Source organism: Prunus avium, chromosome 4 (genome assembly GCF_965620075.1).
Source record: "Prunus avium chromosome 4, drPruAviu1.hap1.1, whole genome shotgun sequence".
Lineage (NCBI taxonomy): Eukaryota > Viridiplantae > Streptophyta > Magnoliopsida > Rosales > Rosaceae > Prunus > Prunus avium.
The window spans coordinates 18,626,795-18,650,938 of NC_142287.1; the positions used below are offsets into that span (position 1 = coordinate 18,626,795).

At 38.4% G+C, this 24,144-nt stretch overlaps 2 protein-coding genes across 4 annotated transcripts; both read left to right on the forward strand.

The window, feature by feature from the left end:
* Positions 1-3,529: 3,529 nt before the first annotated feature.
* On the forward strand, positions 3,530-9,422 carry LOC110760256 (1-acyl-sn-glycerol-3-phosphate acyltransferase 2-like). Of its 2 annotated transcripts, none has more exons than XM_088251303.1 (11): positions 3,530-3,786; positions 4,807-4,929; positions 5,527-5,566; positions 5,723-5,796; positions 6,197-6,316; positions 6,419-6,496; positions 6,580-6,738; positions 6,959-7,084; positions 8,127-8,219; positions 8,776-8,862; positions 8,943-9,422. In XM_088251303.1, exons 1-11 carry the CDS (start codon positions 3,706-3,708, stop codon positions 9,162-9,164), a joined length of 1,203 nt encoding a protein of 400 aa, XP_088107429.1. In that variant the 5' UTR covers positions 3,530-3,705; the 3' UTR covers positions 9,165-9,422. The 2 variants fall into 2 exon arrangements, with proteins under 2 accessions (XP_088107429.1, XP_021818190.1); XM_021962498.2 differs by having other exon boundaries at positions 3,640-3,786; positions 6,197-6,256.
* Positions 9,423-13,406: 3,984 nt separating this feature from the next.
* On the forward strand, positions 13,407-24,095 carry LOC110760298 (1-acyl-sn-glycerol-3-phosphate acyltransferase PLS1). Of its 2 annotated transcripts, XR_015835448.1 has the most exons (13): positions 13,407-13,664; positions 14,074-14,196; positions 14,857-14,896; positions 15,328-15,401; positions 15,524-15,583; positions 15,745-15,822; positions 16,039-16,197; positions 16,309-16,434; positions 16,645-16,737; positions 17,216-17,302; positions 17,409-17,645; positions 18,744-19,051; positions 19,143-24,095. XR_015835448.1 is itself a non-coding variant. In XM_021962549.2 (11 exons), the coding sequence occupies exons 1-11, from the start codon at positions 13,584-13,586 to the stop codon at positions 17,631-17,633; spliced, it is 1,146 nt and encodes a 381-aa protein (XP_021818241.1). In that variant the 5' UTR covers positions 13,408-13,583; the 3' UTR covers positions 17,634-17,776. The 2 variants fall into 2 exon arrangements, 1 of the variants encoding a protein (XP_021818241.1); XM_021962549.2 differs by lacking the exons at positions 18,744-19,051; positions 19,143-24,095 and having other exon boundaries at positions 13,408-13,664; positions 17,409-17,776.
* Positions 24,096-24,144: the final 49 nt, after the last annotated feature.

Genomic DNA, 24,144 nt, shown 5'->3' on the forward strand with positions numbered 1-24,144 from the left:
TATCATACTTGCTCTTAACAATTTAAATATGTAAGATCAGTAGGATCAATTACTTGACTGACCTGAAACGGAATTCAAATATGAAAGGGAAAGCCCTTCCGGCCTACTTCAACGACAAAGACTCCAAAGCCACATCAACTCCTTAGGAAACTTGAGTGTGTGTGCGCTTGTGTCTCTATTTTTCCTTCTCGTCTTACATTGTGTATGTTTGTGCAAATAATCTCGCGAGAGAATATTCGCTTCTAGATCCTTCGCCATTTGATCTTCCTTCTCTCTCTTCCTCGATTCCTGTAAAAAAAAGACCGGAGTAAATAGACCACACCCAGGGTGTGTTGGCCAAAGGCCCTCCAATGCCTAAGTTAGTTCGATTGAATCTAGGTGAAACAATAGCTAAGAAAGGGTACAGAGATGTATGTATGGTGTGAACCGGGTGGCCGGAGCCTTGTGGAGAAAATATGGAGAGTGGAGAATGGAGAGGTTGGCGGCAAGGGTGTTGCCGTCAGCTAGAGAGAGAGAGAGAGGGAGAGAGCTTTGGGTATTTTTCTCGGGTTTTAGAAGTACCTTGAATGATGAATGAAACCATCTATTTATAGGAGCCTCGAAGGTTAGGGTTTCGTAGAGAATAAAACTCTTATTAGGAAGGAGTTTATTCTTTACCCAAATTGTAGAGATTGAGTCCATTAGGGATTTGATTAGGATCCAAATCTCCTAATTTGATGATGACTATATCTCCTTATTATGATAATATCTGAATTAATGATATTATATTATTAAATAAAGATAATATCCTATAATTAAGATATTATCCATATTAATTAATTGGCCAAATAAATTAGTTCAATTAATTAATTTAAAGAATATTTTTCTTTTCCACGTGGCGTCCTATGATTGGAGACGAAAATATTTGCTCCCATAGTGTATTTATAGGTGCCTCAACTAGTTCTTTTCCTTTCCAACTCCTATTTGATAAGGGAAACTTGAAAAAACAAGGAAACCCAAAAAGAATATACTTGCTTCTATCTGAGAATCCTAATTCTAATGGGTTGCATGTAATGAAGATAATCTACAATGAAGTTAGAGAGAGAAGATTATATTGGGAGCCATGGAAACTTTGGTCAAAGGAGCGATGGGAATTGTTTCCATGCTCATGCATTTCTTTCCTTTGCTGGATTATTCTATACTTTTATTTTCTTGGGTTTTATTTTCTTTCTTTTATCTTCTTTTTGGCCAAACTTAGGAAGGAGAGAAGGAAGGGGTTTTCTCATTCACATTGTTAGAGGCGTCAAACGAATCGGGCCAGTCTGAACACGACCCGATTAAGTAAGGTCCGACACGATACAGTCCGTATCTTTGGCCAAGTCAACCCAAAGCCCAATGAGCAGGCTCATTTAAAGTTCATTTATTAAATTATATTTATTTTAGACAAAATAATACATAAATAATACATAATATTATTATATTTATATCTTAAATTCAAATCTATTTCTTTTCACTAATAATATATATTAATATTTAATATTTAATGTTTTCTTTATATATAAAATCATGATTTTTTTTTTCAAGTTTCAATTTTTGAAACCCGAACAAATAATCTAGTCATTTTCTATTTAAATGTACTTTAAATAAAGTTATTGGCCTCTTTTTCGAACAAATAATAAATCTATTAGTATATACATAATTGTAAAAAAGATTTAAATGAAATTGTAAAAAGAATTACAAAAAAAAGAAAGAAAAAAAGCAATGCATAGGCGTGGGCCCATATCCCATATGGGCTTGGGCGTGATTGATGATTTTCATAAATGGACGGGCCCAACACGACCCATTTATTAAATGGGCCAGACACGACCAATACAATCCATTTGACACCTCTAGATACTACCAAGGTGTCATAGGAGTTCGAATTTGATACCAGTTATTAGCAAGTTAAGGCTCTTTTCCACTGGACTGGGCTCTGTTGTTGACTATTTGCTTGGTTGATTATATATTTTTTTTTGGACAGGATTCTTACTATCCATCTTCATCATGGTAATATCTTTTCCACTTTTCCCTTCTTACTTTTAAGAACATTACATGCTATTTAATTTTGAATATTAGGGACAATGTTTGATTTAAGTTTAGGGGTAGGTAATCTCAAATTTGGTGTTTTGTTACAAAATTGAGGCTTTCTTAAGACCGTTTGATAACTATGTCAAATTTCGACAACTTTTCTATAGCTTTGCATCTCCCAAACCCTAGCCGCCTCTCTCTCTCTCTCTCTGTGAGCCCTAAAGGAAAATTTCATAGAGAGGGGAGGAGGAAAAAGCATCATTGCCCCTCCTCCCCCTCCTCTCTTCTCGTCTTTTCCTTTTAGGTTAGTGAATAAGTCAATTGGGGCATTTTGAATAAAAAGCCACTTGTGGTGGTTTCTCTAATCCATGGTTAGTTGAAGTTCCCCATCACCCCTTTTAGTTTATGTTCTCAATCAAATCCTACTCCCAAAACTTGCTCCCTAACGTCGCTCATGTTCTTTAAATTTGATTTTACATTGTCTTTAACAGAGGTTGCTGCAAATCACCCAATTTTTCTTTGGCAAAGTTGTTTTTTTTCATTTATTTGTTTGCTCTGATGCGTTGGTAGATCGATGGAAATCATATTTTCCCCATATCTGTTACGGATGCGGTGATGGGTGTGGCCGCGACCGCGCTTCTTTAGGTGGTGGTGGTAGGGTTCGTTTAGGCTCATGAGTTGATTTAGGGTTTTGATTATGTTGGGTTTGTGGGCTTTGTTTAGGTTTATGGCTAATTGTGGTGATGTGGGCTAGTAGTTTAAGTGCAGGTTTTGTCTGTCTTAGTTTAGCTCTTAACATGCTAGTTTGTTGCCCTCTTGGGATTGATATTTTTGATGTCTTTGATTGTATCTAATGAAGTTTCTATTTGATTAAAAAAAATTAATAAAAAAAGATAACTATGTCAAATTTCAAGTTTTTAAAAAAGTGAAAATTAATTTTCAAAATCATCCTTATTTTTCTGAAGTTGCGGATTATAACCCTAAGCAAAAGACGTTGTTAATTAACCAAGGTGGTTGGTGTGAGTGGTTCGGCACTCTCATTCCTTAAGAGAGGTCAGGGGTTCAATCCCTGCTCTCGTACGGAGTCACCACTTTGGCCAACACTTTACCCCTTACGGGCCGACCCGGTGTAAGTGGGGATTAGTCTGAGTTGTGGTTAAGGCTTAAAGGTGCCACTCATAGTTGGAGCCCATCCAAGACCACCTCATGGTTCAGACCAAAAAAAAAAAAAAAAAAAAAAAAGACGTTAATTGGGCACACTTCGAATTTACGCTCTGTAAATGGAAAGGCATCTTAGTACAAAATCTTGGGAAGAAAGTCCAATAAATCATGACTAATGCATAACTTAGTAGAAATAATCAGTCAATCTAACGGCTACAAACATATTTGCATTGTAAAAAATGAACTTATTCAATTGCCCACACCCACACCACATGACAAATCACATGATAGCGCTTCATGTAAATGTTGAAGAATAATAAAATTTTGTAACGACATCAAGCGTTTGATGCGGCTTCCAATTCGCGTCTCAGCAAAACAAACACACGCACGCACGCAGACAGTGTTCGTTTGTTATGATCCCCAAACGCTCTCTCTGTCTCCCATCGAATCTGTCTCCTCTTCCTCTCCAAACCCAAAGCCAGAATAGCATTAGCAGCCATGGCCATCCCAGCTGTACTCGCCATCGTTCCCATTGGCGTTCTTTTCATTCTCTCAGGCCTCATTGTTAATCTCATGCAGGTATGTCTTGCATTAATGATTAATCTCTCTCTCTCTCTCATTTTTGCAATTTGGTTTTTGGAAGAAAACCCATTTGATATTACCAATTGTGGCTTTTGCTATGTGGTTATGTGCTTCTTTTCCTGACGGTGGTTTTGATTGTTGCATGTAAATTGAATGGCCCAATTGCATTTTAAACAGCAAGTAGAGATTTTTCTAACCTATTCTTTAGAGCGGTTTCTTAACAACTTATAGACAGGGAAATTTGCAATGCTGATTTATTGGTGCCGGTCTCAAAAATCGACTACAATTTGGGCCATGGTTTTCTGTAATGCCTCTGTTTCTTCGAGTAATGTAATCATAATAGTAAATTTCAAACACAACGGTACAACTTTATATTTACAGGACTCCTTATTAGTTGTTAAAAATGTTTTAATTGAAGGGGGAAACAGGGAAGAGCTGTAAAGTTGAATCATCAGTAAAGTAATGCCTTTAATAGATGCTTACTCCCAAGATGAATGACATAAACTTAGGCTCAATAAATGGCATCCTTGTTCCGTATATCGCTACCAAACCTTCACCACATTGCACATACAAGAATGTTCAAGGACATACTGTTAAGTAATTTAACATATACCATGTTCTAAGTTCTTGGATGAGTATCGAATGGTTAATAAGAAATATGCCGTTTACTTATATGCTCTAAACCTTTGTCTTATTAACCAATTGGATTTTGATCCAACGAATTAGAACATGGTGTATGTGCCTTAACACTCCTCATTTACTTACATTACATATCTTCCTTACAATAACATGCATCAAACTCTCCATACAACTGGACTTGCATGCCAAACCTTAGACTCCATTTTTCTCTCTAGTAAAGCTACGAAATTAGAATGGACCTGCCACTGGTTTTCTATATCATCATATGAATGTTATCAAATCTCTCAATTACCTTCATAAAGCATTTCTTGGCCAAGTTTTCTAGTTTTGGTTAACTTAGTGCATATATTGTGAGTTTATTCATATACGCACTTTCAGGTAGTTTCTTTCATCCTTCTTCGTCCTATATCAAAGAAGTTGTATAGAAAGATCAACAAAGTAGTTGCAGAGTTGCTTTGGTTGGAACTCATATGGCTTATTGATTGGTGGGCAGGCATCAAGGTGTGATTCTTTCTTAAAATTGTTTATTCCTTTGTACTAAAAAAAAATTGTTTATTCCTTTACCTCTTCATTGGGAAATTTGCCATAGCACACATTTATAGTATTTGTTACCTTTTCCAGAGAAATGCACCGTGATAAGATATGATGAAACCAATATATACACATCTTTAGCCAAATTGATAATCCCAAACTTTTAGGGGGCTTACAATTTGGGTTGGCTTATTGGGGAGAGTTTGATGGTAAGAATAAATTAAATATCGGCAGACATGAAAAGCTAAATCTTTCAAGAAATATTGAAGCTTAAAAGTGAGCAGCAAAAGAGGAAAGTGGCATGCACCTTCAGGATGAAAAATCTTCTTCTCATCTAATTTGTCAATATGTCAATGTCAATTAAGTTCTATACTCTAATTTACAGAACGATTTTTCTTTTTACACACTCTGATTTGCATTAGATTGCCACATATGCAGTGGAAACAAAACTGTTGCTATGTCACCACCATATTTACCTTGCGAACTTATAGGCATTCCTGTTTTTGATGGGTGTACTTGGGTTTTAGATCCTAATCACGGTCTAACTAGTTGGAACTTCTGCTGCAGGTTGAGTTGTATGTAGATTCTGACACCTTTCAGTTAATGGGTGAGGTGACAATTATTAATGGGTTGTGTTCCATATCTTTCAGTCTTAGAGAGGAATTAAGATTTTGATGGAAATAAAAAAAGAGGAATTGAGTTTTTTTTACATTTACAAATCTCTCGTGTTGACTGACTGTTGTCTTGTTTGTGGAATTTTCAGGTAAAGAACATGCGCTTGTCATTTGCAATCACAGAAGTGACATTGATTGGCTTGTTGGATGGCTCGTAGCTCAGGTGCTTATCTTTGTGAATTTATTTCTAGCAGTGTCACTTGTATGATGTTAAACATGCACACTAATCGTTGTCTATGTTTTAAAAGCATATAGTTGCCATATAATTGTCTGACTTCATGAAAAACAAATTACCATCATCTTGTCTTCCTTTGTTGTCTTTCATCTGTTGACCTCATCAATATTTTCCGAATAACTGGTCCGAGTTCCAGAAAACCATCCTCCCCACCGTATCTTTTCTTAATCCAAACCCCTCACCCTCTATGTCATGAAAATAGGATTACAGGTAGAGTAGGCAGAGTCAACAATTTGATTATACCTGTTAACCACTGTGTTTCTTGAAAATCATGTTTTAATTTTTGTTCTTTCTAATTAACTGATTGAAATGAATCTATCAAGAACAGCGCTCAGGTTGCCTTGGTAGTGCGCTAGCCATCATGAAGAAAGAAGTAATGTTCCTCCCAGTAAGTTTTCACTCAACGTGTATCTTTCTATTCCTATTGAAATTAATGATGTTCTTTTTGGTATGTTTTAACTTATGTATTGTCCTTTAATTTACTCATTTATTTAGTTTTGTATTGTGATAATCTTTCAGTAAGGGTTAATAATGCAGTACATGCACGCAGGTCATAGGTTGGTCAATGTGGTTTTCTGAATATTTCTTCTTGGAAAGAAGATGGACTAAAGATGAAATTACATTGAAGGTATCTGTAAATGTATTTATACGCATATGTTTGACAGTCTTTCTTCCTTGTCATTTTATAACTCATGGGGTTTCCCACTACAGTCAGGTTTTCAACAACTAGAGGATTTCCCCATCCCTTTTTGGTTGGCTCTCTTTGTAGAAGGAACGCGATTTACGCAGGCAAAGTTAATGGTAGCTCAAGAGTTTGCTGCTTCAAGAGGGTTGCCTATTCCTAGGAATGTCTTGCTTCCACGTACAAAGGTAAGTCTTTTTACAATTTTTTTTCATACCATTTTTCCTTCCTTTTAAGTCAAATTGGTGTCTGCAGTATCCTAATTGAATTTTTAAAACTAGATGTTCCTTGTACATTGCCATTATGTCCTTTTTCCCATAATTTCATAATGTGACTCATCAACATAATTTCCACAGTTTTGTGTATCCCCTTTATTTTAAAATTGTAGTACTTCTTTCATACTTTCAGGGTTTTGTTTCATCAGTAAGCCAGATGCGCTCATTTGTTCCAGCAATTTATGATTGTACGGTAGCTGTTCCCAAAAATCAGCCACCGCCTACATTGTTGAGAATATTTCGAGGGCAATCTTCTGTGGTAGGACAACAAAACTCTTTCTGCATATGCTGATAAAGTTACTTGTTATTAGATAACTAACTTTTTTTTTTTAGTGCATCATTAGTTTCTTGTAGGGAACATTACACATTCTTACTTGTCATTGATCAGTTTTTAGCTGCATATCTCAATTGGTGTGGTACATTGGAATTTCTTGATTGTTTTTCTCTTAAATAGTGAACTGTTTTACTTAGGAACCTTTAAATCATCTTGCATGGAATCAACAGATATGGTTTGTATTTCTTTACTACTTTTGTTTTACTAATGTCCTAGTAACGAGGCAATCTGTTTGTAAAAATAGTGCAAATTTTTAAGATAGCATTTAAGTCAGAAAGTTTGAATCCAAGAATAAAATTGTGGAGACCATAGAAAATGTGACCAGGCCGAGGTTCAGGGATATATTTACTGGCTGGTTTAGCAATAAACCAGCTTCTTTTCAACGCACTCAACCTAATATACCAACCGTGCACATACATGACATGTGGAAATGGATCTTTAGCATATAACTATCATAACCAAAGATGCTACCAGAATTTTTTAAAAAAATGGAAAATACAAAGTACTTATCATGGATGAATAATTACGTGAGATTCTGTATACTGAACTGACAAATTGAGACCTAGCAAGTTTATGCACAAAAAGCATGGACGTGCTTATGAGCAGGGGCTGTTCCTGCAGTGTTCCTTTGTTACTTAACTAAAAGTTTCTATCTTGGGTGTCCTGTGTCCGTCTAAGTGTCCATTCTGGATAGACTTATGCTCATTTGAATGCTAAATAAAAACAAAGCAATATCATCTCAAATTATATATGGAAAAACTAGACAGGACAGCCATTTTGTAGAAGGGGACATTTCGTGCTAGATGAGCTGGATGTGCCCTTGCATCCTTCTACACAGTATGGGACTGAGGCTTCTCTCAGAAAACTGAGCGCACACTTGTCTTGAAAAATGAAATGGGGCCAATGGTTGTGGGAAAAAGGTCAGAAAAATATGTTACTAAGTATAAGGAGTTTCTGATTCTTACAGGTAAAATTACAAATCAGGAGACATCCAATGCAGGAATTGCCCGAAACAGCTGACGGAATTGGACAGTGGTGTAAAGATGTATTTGTTACCAAGGTATACTCATTAATACATTCTTTCTTTTCTTTTCTATTTTTATATGAAATTCTCTTATGCTTGAAACTTTTAAGGGGTTGTCTGGAGGGAGAAGTACCCGGACACATAGCCCAGGTTAGCCCAAGAAAAAATCACTAAGTGAGAAAGATCAATAAAATTGTGTGCAGCCAAGACATAGAAGTCCCATAACTCTCATATTTGGGTTTAAAGTACTTATCCTTCCGGGTATAGCTGCTTTTGCTTTGGTTCTCATGCATTTCCTTTCCCTTCTTTTTTTCTTTCTTTTTTTAAATACAAGTGATATTGGGGGAAGGGGAATTCAAATGCATGACCTCGAGTGCAAGGGTGAATGCTCCTAACCGCTTGGGCCACAACAGCTTGCTCATGCATTTCCTTTTTAATTGACTCATAGGGCGCAGCAAATTGCAATCATACCGGCAGACCTAAACAGATCTTCATCATCATTTGACACTGCTCACTTTATAGCCCCCTAGTAACTGCATATGTATGTTTGATGCCCTTTTTTCTTTCTTTTTTCCAACTTTTCGACTACCAGGATGCTTTACTGGAGAAGTACTTTGCTAAAGGCGCATTCAGTGACCAGCAACTCCAAAACATTGGCAGACCTATGAAGTCCTTAATTGTGAGATTTCACAATTGACCATCTTATCCTTTTTACCTCTTTTTCTCATTCTAATTCCATTTTCTTGTCACAATATATAGGTTGTGTTACTCTGGTCCTGCCTACTTGGCTATGGAATTTTCAAATTTGTTCCATGGTCTGCCCTCCTATCCTCATGGAAAGGCATTGCATTTTCAGCTACTTTCTTCGTCCTTATTGTAATTGTTATGCAAATCCTCATCCATTCATCTGAATCAGAGCGTTCGACACCTCTCAATATAACCCCACAAGACCAAACCAAGGAGAGACTCGTTCAGAAATGATCTTCTTATTTAATTATTAGTGCTAACAATTAGGCATGACAGTGATCTTCAAATGTGATTATAATTTTTTTTGTTTTGTTTTTTTGTTTTTGGGTTTCTTCATTTGAAATTGCCAAGCTTATTGTTCTCTTGTTGTAGCTTGGAAATGGAATATACAACTATATATATGTATACACACACACAAATTTAGGCAATATGCTTGTGTATTGTTGTAGCAAGACAGCTCTGTATTTATTTATTTACTGATTCATTGGTTTATCTATTTTTCTTTTCTACAATGGAGAGAATATAATCTAATCCTAATCCATTTCCCCACTCATCCTCATCACTTGAGCTAATTGGAAGGACTTTTGATGGAAACATTCAATGACTTGGGATTCGGTTATCATTATAAATAAATTAAAGGCTTAAATGTCAAAATAGTCCTTGTGTTTGATCGTGTTGGTCAATTTAGTCCCTGTGTTTTTAATTTGGTCAATTTAGTCCTTGTGTTTAGCACCGTTAGCCAATGTGGTCCCATCCGTTAATTTGATGTTAAAAAGTTTTTAAAAACTAATATAATAATTGAATTGAATTTAAAAATAAATAAAAAAGCACTAAAAATAATAAAAATGAGATCCAAAAACAAAAACTTAAAAACTAAAAATTAAAAAACAAGGCACCGCCATCCAATCCTAGCTACCTCCCCCTACTCGCCCATCCTAGCCGCCACCACCATCAAAATGCTATCACACACCAAATTGTGGATCCTCAATTTCCCTTCTTTGAATGAATTGTCAATCTTGGTTTATTGTAGGGAAGGTTTTGAGTTAGCTGTTGATGCCAATACAAAATATGGGTTCTGCAACGAGGATTCTGATGCATAATTGGGTTTGGAAAGTCTTTGTTTATTTGGAATTGGAGTTGGTGATTGGGGCTTGGGTTGGCTTTGGAGAAGCTGTAGAAAGCTGAAGAAATTGCAGTTTATGAGCTATGAAGGGATTGGTCAAAGAGGGTCTCTTTCATCCTTTGATAAGTTTTAATGAAGTTTCAATATTTTAAAGTTCATTCTTTAAGGGTAAACTGCCGAAATACCCCTTGAATTTGTACCTAATTATCAATTTACCCTATGACCTTTTTTTTTTACAAAATTAAGGACTGGAACTAAATTTTATTCTCAATTTCCCTCATGCCGTCCAAATTCTCAACATTTCATCCAATTAGCTGTTAAATATGAGGGCAAATTGGTCATTTCATATGTTAAAAATAATAAAATACTGTAAAATAAAATAGTATGACATATAAAATGAAAAAAAAAATCATTTTAATAAACAGAGGGGTGGGACCCACCCACCCTTTCTTCTCTCTCTTTGCAACCAAACCCCTTCTTCCCTCTCTCTATGACTCTGCCCCTCTCTCTCTCTCTTTGCCCTCTCTATCTATCTCTATGCCCTCTCTCTCTCTCTCTCTCTCTCTCTCTATGCAACCAAACCCATCAGCCCCCACCCTCCAAACAGCCCCATTTTATTCAAATCTTGAATCCATTGATGAGTTGTGCAATTTGGGGTCGAGATTTCGGGTGAAGGGGCAATGAACTTCTGAGGTGAAGAGGTTTGGACCTTTAAAGCTATGGGGGAAAAAATTATAGGGGAAATGGTGCGAATAGGTTTGGGTTTGTGGGTAGGGATAAGGTTTACTTTTCTGTTTTTTGGACGTAGGGTGGGTTGCGGGTGGGGAAGAGGCTGGGTCACTGGCTGCTGTGATTTCAATCGAGGATTGGAGTGGCTAAGCTAAGGGATGGGGAGGAGTTGTTTTGGGTTGGTGAGATGAGGGGCTGGCTGTGGTGATGAGGAGAGGTGTGATGGCAATGGTGGGGAAGAAATGTGATGGCTATGGGGAAGGTCTTTTTTGGGCAAAAGGTCACTTTGGGTCCCTGTAGTTTGCCGCTTTTACCACTTTAGTACCTGTCGTTTCGATTTGGTCAATTTTGTCCATGTACTTTCAATTTCGAGCAATTCAAGGACAATCGTGATTTTCTGTCAAATTTTGTTAACGCCCGTCATGTTTTGGTCACGTGCCCCTCACGTGGATGGGCAATTTCGTCAAATCGTGCCCACCTAAAAGCTGGCCTCTCTCCTTTCATCTTCAGATGCAACTTTGGGATTGTGGGTTAGGGTTTTTCAAGTAAAAAAAAATTATTTTTAATCATTTAACTGAAAATTGGATGAAATGTTGAGAATTTGGACAGCAGGAGGGAAATTGAGATTATAATTTAGTTCAAGTCCTTAATTTTGTGAAAAAAAAGGTGATGGGGTAAATCTCAAATTAAGTACAAATTCAGGGGGCATTTCGGCAATTTACCCATTCTTTGAAAAAAATTAATTTCAAAAAGTTTTTCGGTTTTTAAAAGACCAAAAAAAGGTTTATAATGTAAATTTAATAGATTGGGCCACATTGGATAACTATTCTAAACACATTGACTAAATTGGCTAAATTGAAAACACAGGGATTAAATTGACCCAAATATAGAATATAGAATAGGGATAAATTTCAGCGGACCGAGAATTAAATCAACATGTTCCCAAGCAATTACAATTTATAATCAATGGGAAGTTTGAAAATTGCACTTATAAATGCTTCCCTAATGTACAGGTCAAGCCAGCATACAAAGATTAAATTTTTGCTGCTGTGTACATGATACGCCGTATTTTAACAGGATTGTGTGTACGGCAGTAGAGCTACTATGATGGTAGGACGTAGAAAGTGGGGCCCATCACCTATCTCTCTCTGCCCTTTTCTTCCCCAATCTCTCGTCTCTCTCTAGCACTTCCTCCCAGAGCAGGCCCCATGGCTTACACCAACCCCAATTGCCCAAACTCCAAAGACACTCCTCACTCCCCTGATTTTCTATTATTTTGTTTTTTAAAACACTTTTTAGATTGATTAAGCGTAATGATGGAAAATAAGATTTTATTTTAATTTTTTATTTAAATACAAGCTATAGTCCAACACTTTTTTTCTCACCGCTCTGAATTAGTGGTGATGAGCATCACCATCGAGAAATTATAGAATAGTACGGATGTACCATGTCAGCATGTGATACTCCCCTTCAAATATTGCCATGTGTCTATTTTAAAACAGAAATTAAATATTTAATTCCCCTTTCTCTGAAATTGATCATGACAACCTTTGCCATCATCATACTATTTCCAAACTCAGATCCAATACTGTAACTCCTTGGTAACAATTACTTCAATCAATAATACAACAATTCTCTCAAAGGGTCTCTCTGTTTTGCATTCACTCTAACATTTCCCAACCATTAACACAAACACCAACGTTTCCACTATTCCATTTCATCACCATTATCATCATAATCATCAATACTAGTTTTCTCTACCTCTCTTTAAACTCCATTACCTACAATTACTATAAGGGTTGAAAAGAAGAGGAAAAGAAAAAGGAAGAGGAAGAGGAAGAGGAAGGGAGATGGGTGGCAGTCATGGCAGGTAGTGTGGAGATGGGTGGCGGTCATGGCATGTTTTTGGGATTAGAGGTGTTGGGTTCGGGAGGGGTTGCTGTTGGGAATTCTCTTTTTATTTTTCCTTTTTCCTTAAGTTTTTCAAATTTCTAATTTTATTTCATAAGATAAAAATTAAGAAATAAATCCAGCTGTAAAAAAAATTTAATTTCTATTTTAAAATGGACACATGGCAATATTTGAATAGGAGTATCACATGCTGACGTGGTACATCCATACTATTCTATAATTTCTCATCACCATCATGTTAATGGCCGTTGGATGAGATGAAATTTTGAGATTCGTATAGCAGGTAAATTAAATCACACTCATCCAACGACATCCTATTAAATGCTCGTCTAATCTTCCCCAAAAATAAATAGTTGCCAAAGTTTCTCTTATGCAAAGCAATATTACTTGGGTTACAAGCCCGAGAGAGGAAGAGGAGGAGGGGGAAATCGAGTACAAGACCTCGGGTGTGAAAACCAATGTTCTAAATTGCTAGGGTTACAAACTGCTAATTTCGACTTAATTAAACCAGAAAATTTAATACTCAAGAAAGTAGACCAGACCAGTCTAGTTCAGTCAATGAAAATGCCCAGCTCTGGTGGTGGTACCCCAACAGAATGGGGCCTATAAAATGGTGAGAAAATGAACCCTAATTATCGTTGCATAAATTTGAGTTAATTATTAAGTTGGTACGCCAAAGCCTATAAGTTATCCTGCCAACCAGGCTACCTTAAAAGAAAATGAATCATTAGTTCATGCAACGAGTCTAACGTGCATTGCCAAATTTCCAAACACATTCATATATATAACTACAAGTATCCCTCTCTATTTTATAACACCCTCCATATCTCTCTTCTCTCTCTCTCTCTCTCTCTCGGGGTGTGTAATTGTAGGGATTGTGTGTTTTGGCCATGGAGCTTAAAGCTGTAGTTTTCTCAATTCCTTATGGTGTAACCTTTTTTGTCCTTGGTCTCTTTGTCAATCTTCTCCAGGTACTTTCTGTATCCTGAAATTGTTGATCCAGTCCTTTTTTTCATTTTTTTTGGTTCTTCCTCACCTAAAATAGCATTTAGCAACTATTTTCTATTAGTCATCCACCACAAGGTTTTTGGGGATGACATTTTAATACAGCAATGATATTTTCATATAAACTTCGTTGCGTGCGCTTTTCACATATAAGCTCATGATAACTTCATATTGAAGAGTTTATTGTTAATTGTTGTCCGAAAAGACATTTAACTGCAAAAAAAATTTAATAATTCAAATTTCTCTCTTTCAAATACATTTTTTGTTGTTGGTCAAACTCACTTTCAAATACTTAAGCAGCAGCAAATATATATGATGTGAGCAGATTTGACTTTGCGATGGAAGGTGGCATAGCTAATGGTTGTACTTTTGTAGGCCATATGCTTTCTTACTATTCGACCTTTGTCCAAGAGTGCATATAGAAAGATCAATGGAACAGTTGCATCGCTTTTATGGTTGGATCACATTTGGCTCTTGGAGTGGTGGGCAGGCCTTAAGGTGCTCTAATTAATTTGCATTGCTGTATATAGTTTTTTTCATTTATATATAATATATATATAGTTATTCTCTCATCCGGATGTCCGCACATTATTATCATATGAATGTGATTATAAACAGAAAGGAAAATATGGAAGAGTAGTAGAGAATACATGGTATCCACATGATAATAACGTCCGGGCGTCCGCAATATATATATTGCAAATTTTGTAGGATTAATTTGTAGCTAAAAAGAAATGTTGTAGGATCATATTTTTTTTATTTTCATATTAATACCAGAACGATCCTCTATATATGTTCGACTAATTAGAGAAAATTCAGTCCATAATGAGTTTAGTGTCGCTTTAATTATGTGTTGATGGAATATGATAACAAAAGGATATGTTTTCTCGTCAAAAAGTCTCATATGTATAAATTATCAGATTAACAATGGATGAACTACAACATTTAAACACGATTCTACTTGACCATCCCAATTGATTACTAATCCTAATTATGTAGCAAAAAATTATTGCCTAAGCAATCTCCAGCAACGGTTAGCAACTTCCACCATTAAATTTACATGGTTAAAATTGAGTGGTTACAGAAGAGTATGCTACATGCATATGTATTAGCACCACTCATCTGCAGAAGTGTTGACTACTTTACTTTTGATTACAGGTTAAGCTGTACACAGATTTGGAAACTTATCGACTAATGGGTAACTATAAATAAATTATTGTTTTCGTGATGTTCTTCCACAATTTTATTGAGGGATCTTTCAAATAATTTTAATTGAAGGACACGTTGTGGGGTCAAGTACGAATTTTATTTCAACAATCCGAACTGTCTATTTTTGAAGTCTTTATATCCTTGTAAAAAATTAGAAAAATTGAAAAGCATTAAGACGTTTTGTTTGTGACCAACAAAATAGACGAACATGGTGCTTCACAAAAACACTAAAACGAAAATCATTAATTGAGTACTCAGTTTCCGACTCATGTGATTTTTATCTTTGAAGAAATACCTAAAAGATAGACAGTTCGGATCATTAAAATACAACATGAAGTGGCCCCACAAGGATATTTGAAAGATCCCCTCAAAAGAACAATTTTCGGCTCCAGAAAAATTATATGTTTGGGAAAATTACAGGCGAAGAGCATGCGCTTCTCATGCCCAACCACATATGTGATGCTGATATACTTATTGGGTTTATTTTAGCTCAGGTACTAATATTGCACCCTTATTAACTGCAAATATATAGCCAGAATGTCTAGCTATTATAACATGCTAAAATTTTCTCCTATGGAACCTAATTTGATATGGATATATATGTTGCTTTTTGCAGCGATTGGGTTGCCTTCGTAGTGCTCTTATGGTTGTGAAGAAATCTGCAAAATACCTTCCTGTGAGTTTCTAGGGCAAAAACTATATAATCATCATCTTATCCAATGTCCTTAGTTACCATAATGTCACTTCCAAAATGGACTTTAATTAGTACGGCAGTGTCAATTTTGAAACCAAACTCCATCAAGATTAATATAACGCATTTAAATATACATGGTGCAGATTTTTGGGTGGACATCTTGGTTTCAAGGGTTTGTTTTCCTCAACAGAAGCTGGGAAAAAGATGAAAGTAACCTAAAGGTACAACTTTCAGATGAAATTATTTCGATTTCTCCGGCCACATTGTAGTATGATTTACTATACTTATGTGAGAGATATGATCAGTAATGTGATTCTGATATGGTGCTCGTAAGTTGTAACATTATTATTACATTCTTGAAAACAGTTTCACCATGAACTTTGGTTTAATTTGTTTGCGTCCCTCCTTTTGTTGATATTATTTGGGTGATGGTGCAGAGAAGTTTACAAGGGTTAAAGGATTTTCCCATGCCATTTTGGCTTACCATATACGCGGAAGGAACACGCATGACCCCAGACAAGCTTTCAGAAGCTCAAAAGTTTGCTGCTTCTAGGAAACTATCTATCCCTAAGAATGTCTTGATTCCTCGTACCAAGGTCAAATTTTATGCTAAAACTTCTACTCAAAATAGAAATTAAATTTTTATTTTTTTTGCTTTTACGAGTTTTTGAATTTGAAAATTGATTATCATTTTGTTAATCTCTCAGGGTTTTGTTACAGCAGTGAAGAATTTGAGATCATTTGTCCCTGCAGTGTATGATATTACTCTTGCTGTTCCAGAAGGTCATTCAACTCCTTCCCTGCATACCATAATGGAAAAGAAAAGTACTATGGTAAACCATCGAGTTCCAATTACAAATAATTAGCAAGCAATTTTCTTTAACATACAAGTATTAAGCAAATTGAAGTTGATTGTGGCAACTCGATACTTATTTTTACAAATTGATGAATCTAAACATTAAAAAAATAAAAAATTAGACATCACTCCAAAACTAAATATTTAAGCCCTTTTCTGATGGCATACAAATTGTGACTTGTGATAGGTAAAAATACATATAAAACGATACTCAATGAAGGAATTGCCACAATCAGATGAGGCCATTGCTCAGTGGTGCAGAGACAGGTTTGTGGCCAAGGTACGCTTGAACCCTTGAACACCGATATCACAAAAGGGTCGCAGTGATATTAGTAGTAGAACCATTTATTATATAATACATTTTATTTGATCAAGTTTTCGATGTACTTTGTTTGTTTCATGTACTATTAGTAGTGAAACCATCCATACAAAATGTAATAATTCATAAAAAATAATTCCTACTTCCCGGAAAGGAGGCATTCCTTATTTCTTGCAAATCACAGCTTGACACAAATGTAAAAATAATTCATCAAAAACACAAATAGAAAAATCTATGCACACATGTCAAACTCTGATTGGTAGGAAAGTAGGAGTTCCTACTTCCAGAGAAGTATTTTCCTGAAAAAAAAAATTGTTCATATATTTTGTCATTTTATCAATAAAAAGAGAGACTGAATATTTTTTTTGTCATTTTGCTCATTGTTAAAAATAATAACCTTTGTGATTTTCGATTCTTCCTCTTATATATATACACAAAGGATTCCATGTTGGACAAGTTTCGAGCTGAGGGTACCTTCGGTGACCAAGAAATTCATAACACTGGTCGATCTATTATGGCATTGCTTGTAAGTTATTCTAGTCTTTTTCTTTCCTACAAAATAAATACTTTTTTTTATACATATTTTCTTAAAAAATTATCTATCTCTCTCTCTCTCTCTCTCTCTCTCTCAGGTTCATAGCAGCTGCTCCTGTCTAATTTATCTTGCGATGTTCAAACTGTGCCAAAAGTTCTCCCTTCTATCCACATGGAGAGGGGTGGGCGTTTTAGTAACTTCCTTCGCCGCCACTGTGCTCCTCATGCATATTTTCATCGAATACACAAAGTTGCCCAAACAAAAAGGAGTTCAAACTACTCGATCAACAAGTGGCAAAGCTACAGGCTTCAAATCCATCTGAATCATTTTCATTGTGAGAGATGATAAGTTTGAAGTACTTTATTTTGTGAACTAGACAGTTCATAATAAATCGGGGTTTTTGTAAGCCTCTTTTCGTAGGCTAATGCATTCTTAAGCTTAATATTATTATTATTTAGTAGTTAATATGTTTATGTTGAAACACACTTATTTTTAGGGAGATTTTATTGGCACCCTATTATTTGCTCTTTGCACCCCACATTCTCTTTACACCCCATTGAATTTTAATAAAATTTAAAATTACTCACTATATCCTATTTTTCTTTCTAAATTGCCCTCATGAACCTCATTCCCTAACTTACTGTGTAAACCCCATCCTATATCATACACCAACCATCGAAAACCCGCTTCTCTTTCAGACACACCCCATCTCATATCAAACCCCACCCCATCCCATATCAAGCCCCACCCCATCGAAAATTCTCTCCTCTTGCAGACACACCCCATTGCACACCCCATCAGATTTGCAACAAACTTCGTCGAACACCCCATCCAATTTGAAACAAATCCATCACAGCAAACCCCTATCGCACACCCCATCACCTACCCCAAACACCTCACCCTGTTGCAAACCACCATCACCTCAGCCATTGCAAACCCCATCTCTGATCTATGAAGTTTTCACAATCCCATCTAACCTCAAAATCCTTCGAAAAACCAAGATTTGATTTCAATTTTGATTTCTAAATTTACGTTTCTAAGTGTTGATTAAGCCTAGGTTTGATTTCACTTTTGAAAAGCCAAAGTTTGATTTTAATTTTTTATTTCAAATTTGTGGATGTATGGTTCGAACCTGGTTTTACGAAACTGGATTTTACTTTCGATGGGTTACCACCGAAATGATTACATTGTTTCAGTGGTAGTCCACCGAAATTGAACCTGGTCTGTAAGAAAATTAATTTTACTTTGTTTCGGTGGTAGACGAATTTGTTTCCGTTGTTCAGTAGCTGTCCACCGAATGTATTTTTGTTTTCAGTGATACTCCACCGAATATGTTTCCGTTTTTCAGTGATTGTCCACTAAATTTGTTTCCGTTTTTCAGCGATCATCTACCGAATCCGTTACTGAGTTTGTACTTGATATCGTTTTTTAGATATGAAGAGGACTCGCAGAGGTACTACTGAGGCTTCATCATCTCGACCTGATAGATAGCCTCCCACAACCTCAATGAGGAGACAAAGAGCGGCTCCCCAAGATCACTTTGTTACTTTAGAGGTTGAAGATGTAGCTCCTACTCATGATAGTAATGTTGACGCAGAGGTTGAAGATGTAGCTGCTACTCATGATAGTAATGTTGAGGTACATGCCGAGTCTACTAAGCCAACTCGAGTAGGTCTTATTGATCCATCTTTACTTAGGAGTTTTAAAACTCACATAGCAGCTGCAATTTGGAATAATCAGGTAAGTCTTTTTACTGTAACAATAGAAGGCAGAATATAAGTCTGGTTCATGGTAATTAACCTAAATATATTTTTTTTTTGTATTTGACTAGGAACGTGAGCCCCTTAGGTACATGTCGAAGACATTTATCCTTCGTGAGTGGAATTGGGGGGGCTAATCCAAATAATAGTATATTCAAAGGTGTTTGTACAATATCTGGCCAAGCACTCCCCAAACACTCCCAAGCCAAAGGGAAGGGAGTCCCACATCGACAAAACACAAGAGGAGGGGACTCTCCCTTCTTTATAAAAGGAGACCTCTCCCCTTTAAGAAGGGGAGGGGTGGAGCAAGCTACTTGGGCTTCATGGGCTTACCCATGAGCCCATTTACAATCCCACGGATCATTGGCCTTTAGTTGAATCCTCAGCCTTCGGCGCCATCAGCCTTCGGTATTCTTCCTCTTCTCCTTGGGTCAAACCCTATGTGCATTGTATACAATATTATCGTAATGAGAACATACTTCTCCGTGGACGTAGCCCATTATTCGGGTGAACCACGTACATTTGTCTTCTGTATGCATGTCCATTTATCTACCGAATGCTCTTACATACTGAGGGTCCTCACCTTCAACATCCACCTCATCTTTAAGTTGGCCTACTTACTATCAGCTTTAGTTTTAGCGCAAACAGTATGGCGCCGTCTGTGGGAAGCGATACAAAACACTATGTCGTTCTCCTTCACGAGTGCTCTCGGCACCCTTTTTGAGCCATGCCCTCGGCACCTCCTACAATTCGCCTTCGGCCTTCGGCACCCTTGCATCATTCGGCGCGTGCGATGTCTTCACATCCCCCCAATGATTCGGCATCTGCCTTTGGCCTTCGGCCTTCGGCACCCTTGCATCATTCGGCGCGTGCGATGTCTTCACATCCCCCCAATGATTCGGCATCTGCCTTCAGCCTTCAGCACCCCATCATCATTCGGCGCGTGCGATGTCTTCACATCCCTCCAATGATTCGGCATCTGCCTTCGGCCTTCGGCACCCTTGCATCATTCGGCGCGTGCGATGTCTTCACATCCCCCCAATGATTCGGCATCTGCCTTCGGCCTTCGGCGCCCATCATCATTCGGCGCGTGCGATGTCTTCACATCCCCCCAATGATTCGGCATCGACCATCAGCCATTGGCCTTCGGCATCGGCCATCAGCCTTCGGTCTTCGGTATCGGCCTTCGGCCATCAGCCTTCGGCCATCAGCTATCGGCCATCAGCCTTCGGCCTTTTCTCAAAGCCATGCCGAACGGCACCTTCCAGGAGACACTTCTCCAGCGCCTTTTCTCAGAGCCATGCCGAACGGCACCTTCCAGGAGACACTTATCCCTTTCGGCGCCATCAGCCTTCGGCCATCAGCCATCGGCCTTCGGCCATCAGCCTTCGGCCATCGGCTATCGACCTTCGACATCGGCCATTAGCCTTTGGCCTTCGGCGCCATCAGCCTTCGGCATCGACTATCGACCTTCGGCATCGGCCATCAGCATTCGGCCTTCGGCCATCAACCATCAGCCTGCTGAAGAATGAGCTGAAGCATTACTTGGCCAGTGCATTAATGACTACAAGTCCCCAATCAAGAAGTACCTCCTTAATCGGGAACTTGGGGGACTCCTGTTTGTACAATATCTGGCCAAGCACTCCCCAAACACTCCCAAGCCAAAGGGAAGGGAGTCTCACATCGACAAAACACAAGAGGAGGGGACTCTCCCTTCTTTATAAAAGGAGACCTCTCCCCTTCAAGAAGGGGAGGGGTGGAGCAAGCTACTTGGGCTTCATGGGCTTACCCATGAGCCCATTTACAATCCCACAGATCATTGGCCTTCAGCTGAATCCTCAGCCTTCGGCCATCAGCCTTCGGTATTCTTCCTCTTCTCCTTGGGTCAAACCCTATGTGCATTGTATACAATATTATCGTAATGAGAACATACTTCTCCGTGGACGTAGCCCATTATTCGGGTGAACCACGTACATTTGTCTTCTGTATGCATGTCCATTTATCTACCGAATGCTCTTACATACTGAGGGTCCTCACCTTCAACATCCACCTCATCTTTAAGTTGGCCTACTTACTATCAGCTTTAGTTTTAGCGCAAACAGTATGGCGCCGTCTGTGGGAAGCGATACAAAACACTATGTCGTTCTCCTTCACGAGTGCTCTCGGCACCCTTTTTGAGCCATGCCCTCGGCACCTCCTACAATTCGCCTTCGGCCTTCGGCACCCTTGCATCATTCGGCGCGTGCGATGTCTTCACATCCCCCCAATGATTCGGCATCTGCCTTTGGCCTTCGGCCTTCGGCACCCTTGCATCATTCGGCGCGTGCGATGTCTTCACATCCCCCCAATGATTCGGCATCTGCCTTCAGCCTTCAGCACCCCATCATCATTCGGCGCGTGCGATGTCTTCACATCCCTCCAATGATTCGGCATCTGCCTTCGGCCTTCGGCACCCTTGCATCATTCGGCGCGTGCGATGTCTTCACATCCCCCCAATGATTCGGCATCTGCCTTCGGCCTTCGGCGCCCATCATCATTCGGCGCGTGCGATGTCTTCACATCCCCCCAATGATTCGGCATCGACCATCAGCCATTGGCCTTCGGCATCGGCCATCAGCCTTCGGTCTTCGGTATCGGCCTTCGGCCATCAGCCTTCGGCCATCAGCTATCGGCCATCAGCCTTCGGCCTTTTCTCAAAGCCATGCCGAACGGCACCTTCCAGGAGACACTTCTCCAGCGCCTTTTCTCAGAGCCATGCCGAACGGCACCTTCCAGGAGACACTTATCCCTTTCGGCGCCATCAGCCTTCGGCCATCAGCCATCGGCCTTCGGCCATCAGCCTTCGGCCATCGGCTATCGACCTTCGACATCGGCCATTAGCCTTTGGCCTTCGGCGCCATCAGCCTTCGGCATCGACTATCGACCTTCGGCATCGGCCATCAGCATTCGGCCTTCGGCCATCAACCATCAGCCTGCTGAAGAATGAGCTGAAGCATTACTTGGCCAGTGCATTAATGACTACAAGTCCCCAATCAAGAAGTACCTCCTTAATCGGGAACTTGGGGGACTCCTGTTTGTACAATATCTGGCCAAGCACTCCCCAAACACTCCCAAGCCAAAGGGAAGGGAGTCTCACATCGACAAAACACAAGAGGAGGGGACTCTCCCTTCTTTATAAAAGGAGACCTCTCCCCTTCAAGAAGGGGAGGGGTGGAGCAAGCTACTTGGGCTTCATGGGCTTACCCATGAGCCCATTTACAATCCCACAGATCATTGGCCTTCAGCTGAATCCTCAGCCTTCGGCCATCAGCCTTCGGTATTCTTCCTCTTCTCCTTGGGTCAAACCCTATGTGCATTGTATACAATATTATCGTAATGAGAACATACTTCTCCGTGGACGTAGCCCATTATTCGGGTGAACCACGTACATTTGTCTTCTGTATGCATGTCCATTTATCTACCGAATGCTCTTACATACTGAGGGTCCTCACCTTCAACATCCACCTCCTCTTTAAGTTGGCCTACTTACTATCAGCTTTAGTTTTAGCGCAAACAAAAGGGTACATTCAGAGGTCTGAATTAGAGCAACTTTTTAGGTGTTCTTATCGAAATGCAGATAAGATTGTGGTATCTACATTCGTTGAGAGGTGGCATCCCTAAACAAACACTTTTCACATGCCTTTTGGTGAGATGACCATCACATTAGATGATGTGTCATCTATTTTAGGCATTCCTGTGTCTAGTGCAGCGGTTGCTCAGCTTGAAGATGATAATGACACAAATTTCGAGTTGTTAGTTAATTACTTAGGAGGGACTGATGAAGAGGATACTGAACAATTGCACCAATACAATGATAAGTATGTGAGTTTGTCATGGTTACGGGCGCGATTGTCCAATGTTTCAGACACATATTCAGGAGAGCACATCATGTATTTAGCCATAGCATATTTTCTATATCTCTTGGCATTCATATATACATACGCAATAGAGTTGAAACATTCTTTTAATTTCGGATCCTAGCATTGTATATTGTCTTCATAGTTGAAACATTCATTGCATCTCTATCCTTCAGAAAGTCACCCCACAAATGAATGACCTTGAAGATACTCTGAAATAGAATGGTTGTGTACTCCGCAAACCACCTCCAACTTCCAATCATCCTCATCACCAATATTGACATCTTTTAACAAGAATGGGCATCCATATTTCTTGGTATCAGTGTCCCTAGCACACTTTTTCGTATCACCATTTGCATCCGACCTTACATCAGTTGTCTCACTAGACTTGCAAGACTTATAGTTACCACTCCTCTCACAAGCAATTATCCTCTTGCCCTCACCTCCATAATTAGACCTTCTAATTACAATTACAATATTATTCATTTTCCCTTGTGCATGAGCCCATCTAAGTAATGCATCTCTACCATTGAATATTTACACATAAAACTCATGTCATTTAAAGTTAAAATTTGAAACATTAATGCCACGTTAATGATACTATAAAGGATTTTAGACTAAAAAAAAACTCAAAATAATTATCGAATAAGTTGTGAATTGATCACTATAGTTCATTACACATTATGTTCCCACATTGTCACCTTTCAGCAGGGGCGTCACCTTGTTTTTGTTCCTTCAATGGGAGTAAGGTCAAAATAGCTTGCATTAAATTTATGGTCGACAATAAGTTATTGAAAAAATAAATATATTTCGGTTCATTGCCACTGAACTGCAAGTAAAAGTTCGGTAATACATCACTGAACACCGTTCCATGTTACAGTGGACCTCCACTGTATCTTAAGTTAAAGGCTGATCAAACACAAACAAAATAGGTGCAACGTTTCGGTGGCATCTCACCAAATAGACCTATCGCATTCTGTACTGTGCTAAACACAACAAGCGACCATCATGAAATCCTAAACTTGAAAAACGACAAAAAAATAAAACTCATACCTCATTCGAAGCCTCTCTAACTTCCATCTCACCCTTCATGAATAAATACAAGATATTTTTTCACCAATATAAACGTATAAACCTCGTTAGGGTTGTAGGAACATGATTGTTTGAGAAAAAAGTC

Bases quoted from the DNA above. Each gene is read 5' to 3' on its own strand.
- LOC110760298 (XM_021962549.2), top strand. From the start codon at position 13,584: ATGGAGCTTAAAGCTGTAGTTTTCTCAATTCCTTATGGTGTAACCTTT. The intron at 15,584-15,744 runs GTGAGTTTCTAG...TACATGGTGCAG, and splicing joins AATCTGCAAAATACCTTCCT to ATTTTTGGGTGGACATCTTG. The intron at 15,823-16,038 runs GTACAACTTTCA...GTGATGGTGCAG, and splicing joins AAGATGAAAGTAACCTAAAG to AGAAGTTTACAAGGGTTAAA.
- LOC110760256 (XM_088251303.1), top strand. From the start codon at position 3,706: ATGGCCATCCCAGCTGTACTCGCCATCGTTCCCATTGGCGTTCTTTTC. The intron at 5,797-6,196 runs GTGCTTATCTTT...TATCAAGAACAG, and splicing joins TTGGATGGCTCGTAGCTCAG to CGCTCAGGTTGCCTTGGTAG. The intron at 8,863-8,942 runs GTGAGATTTCAC...CACAATATATAG, and splicing joins GACCTATGAAGTCCTTAATT to GTTGTGTTACTCTGGTCCTG.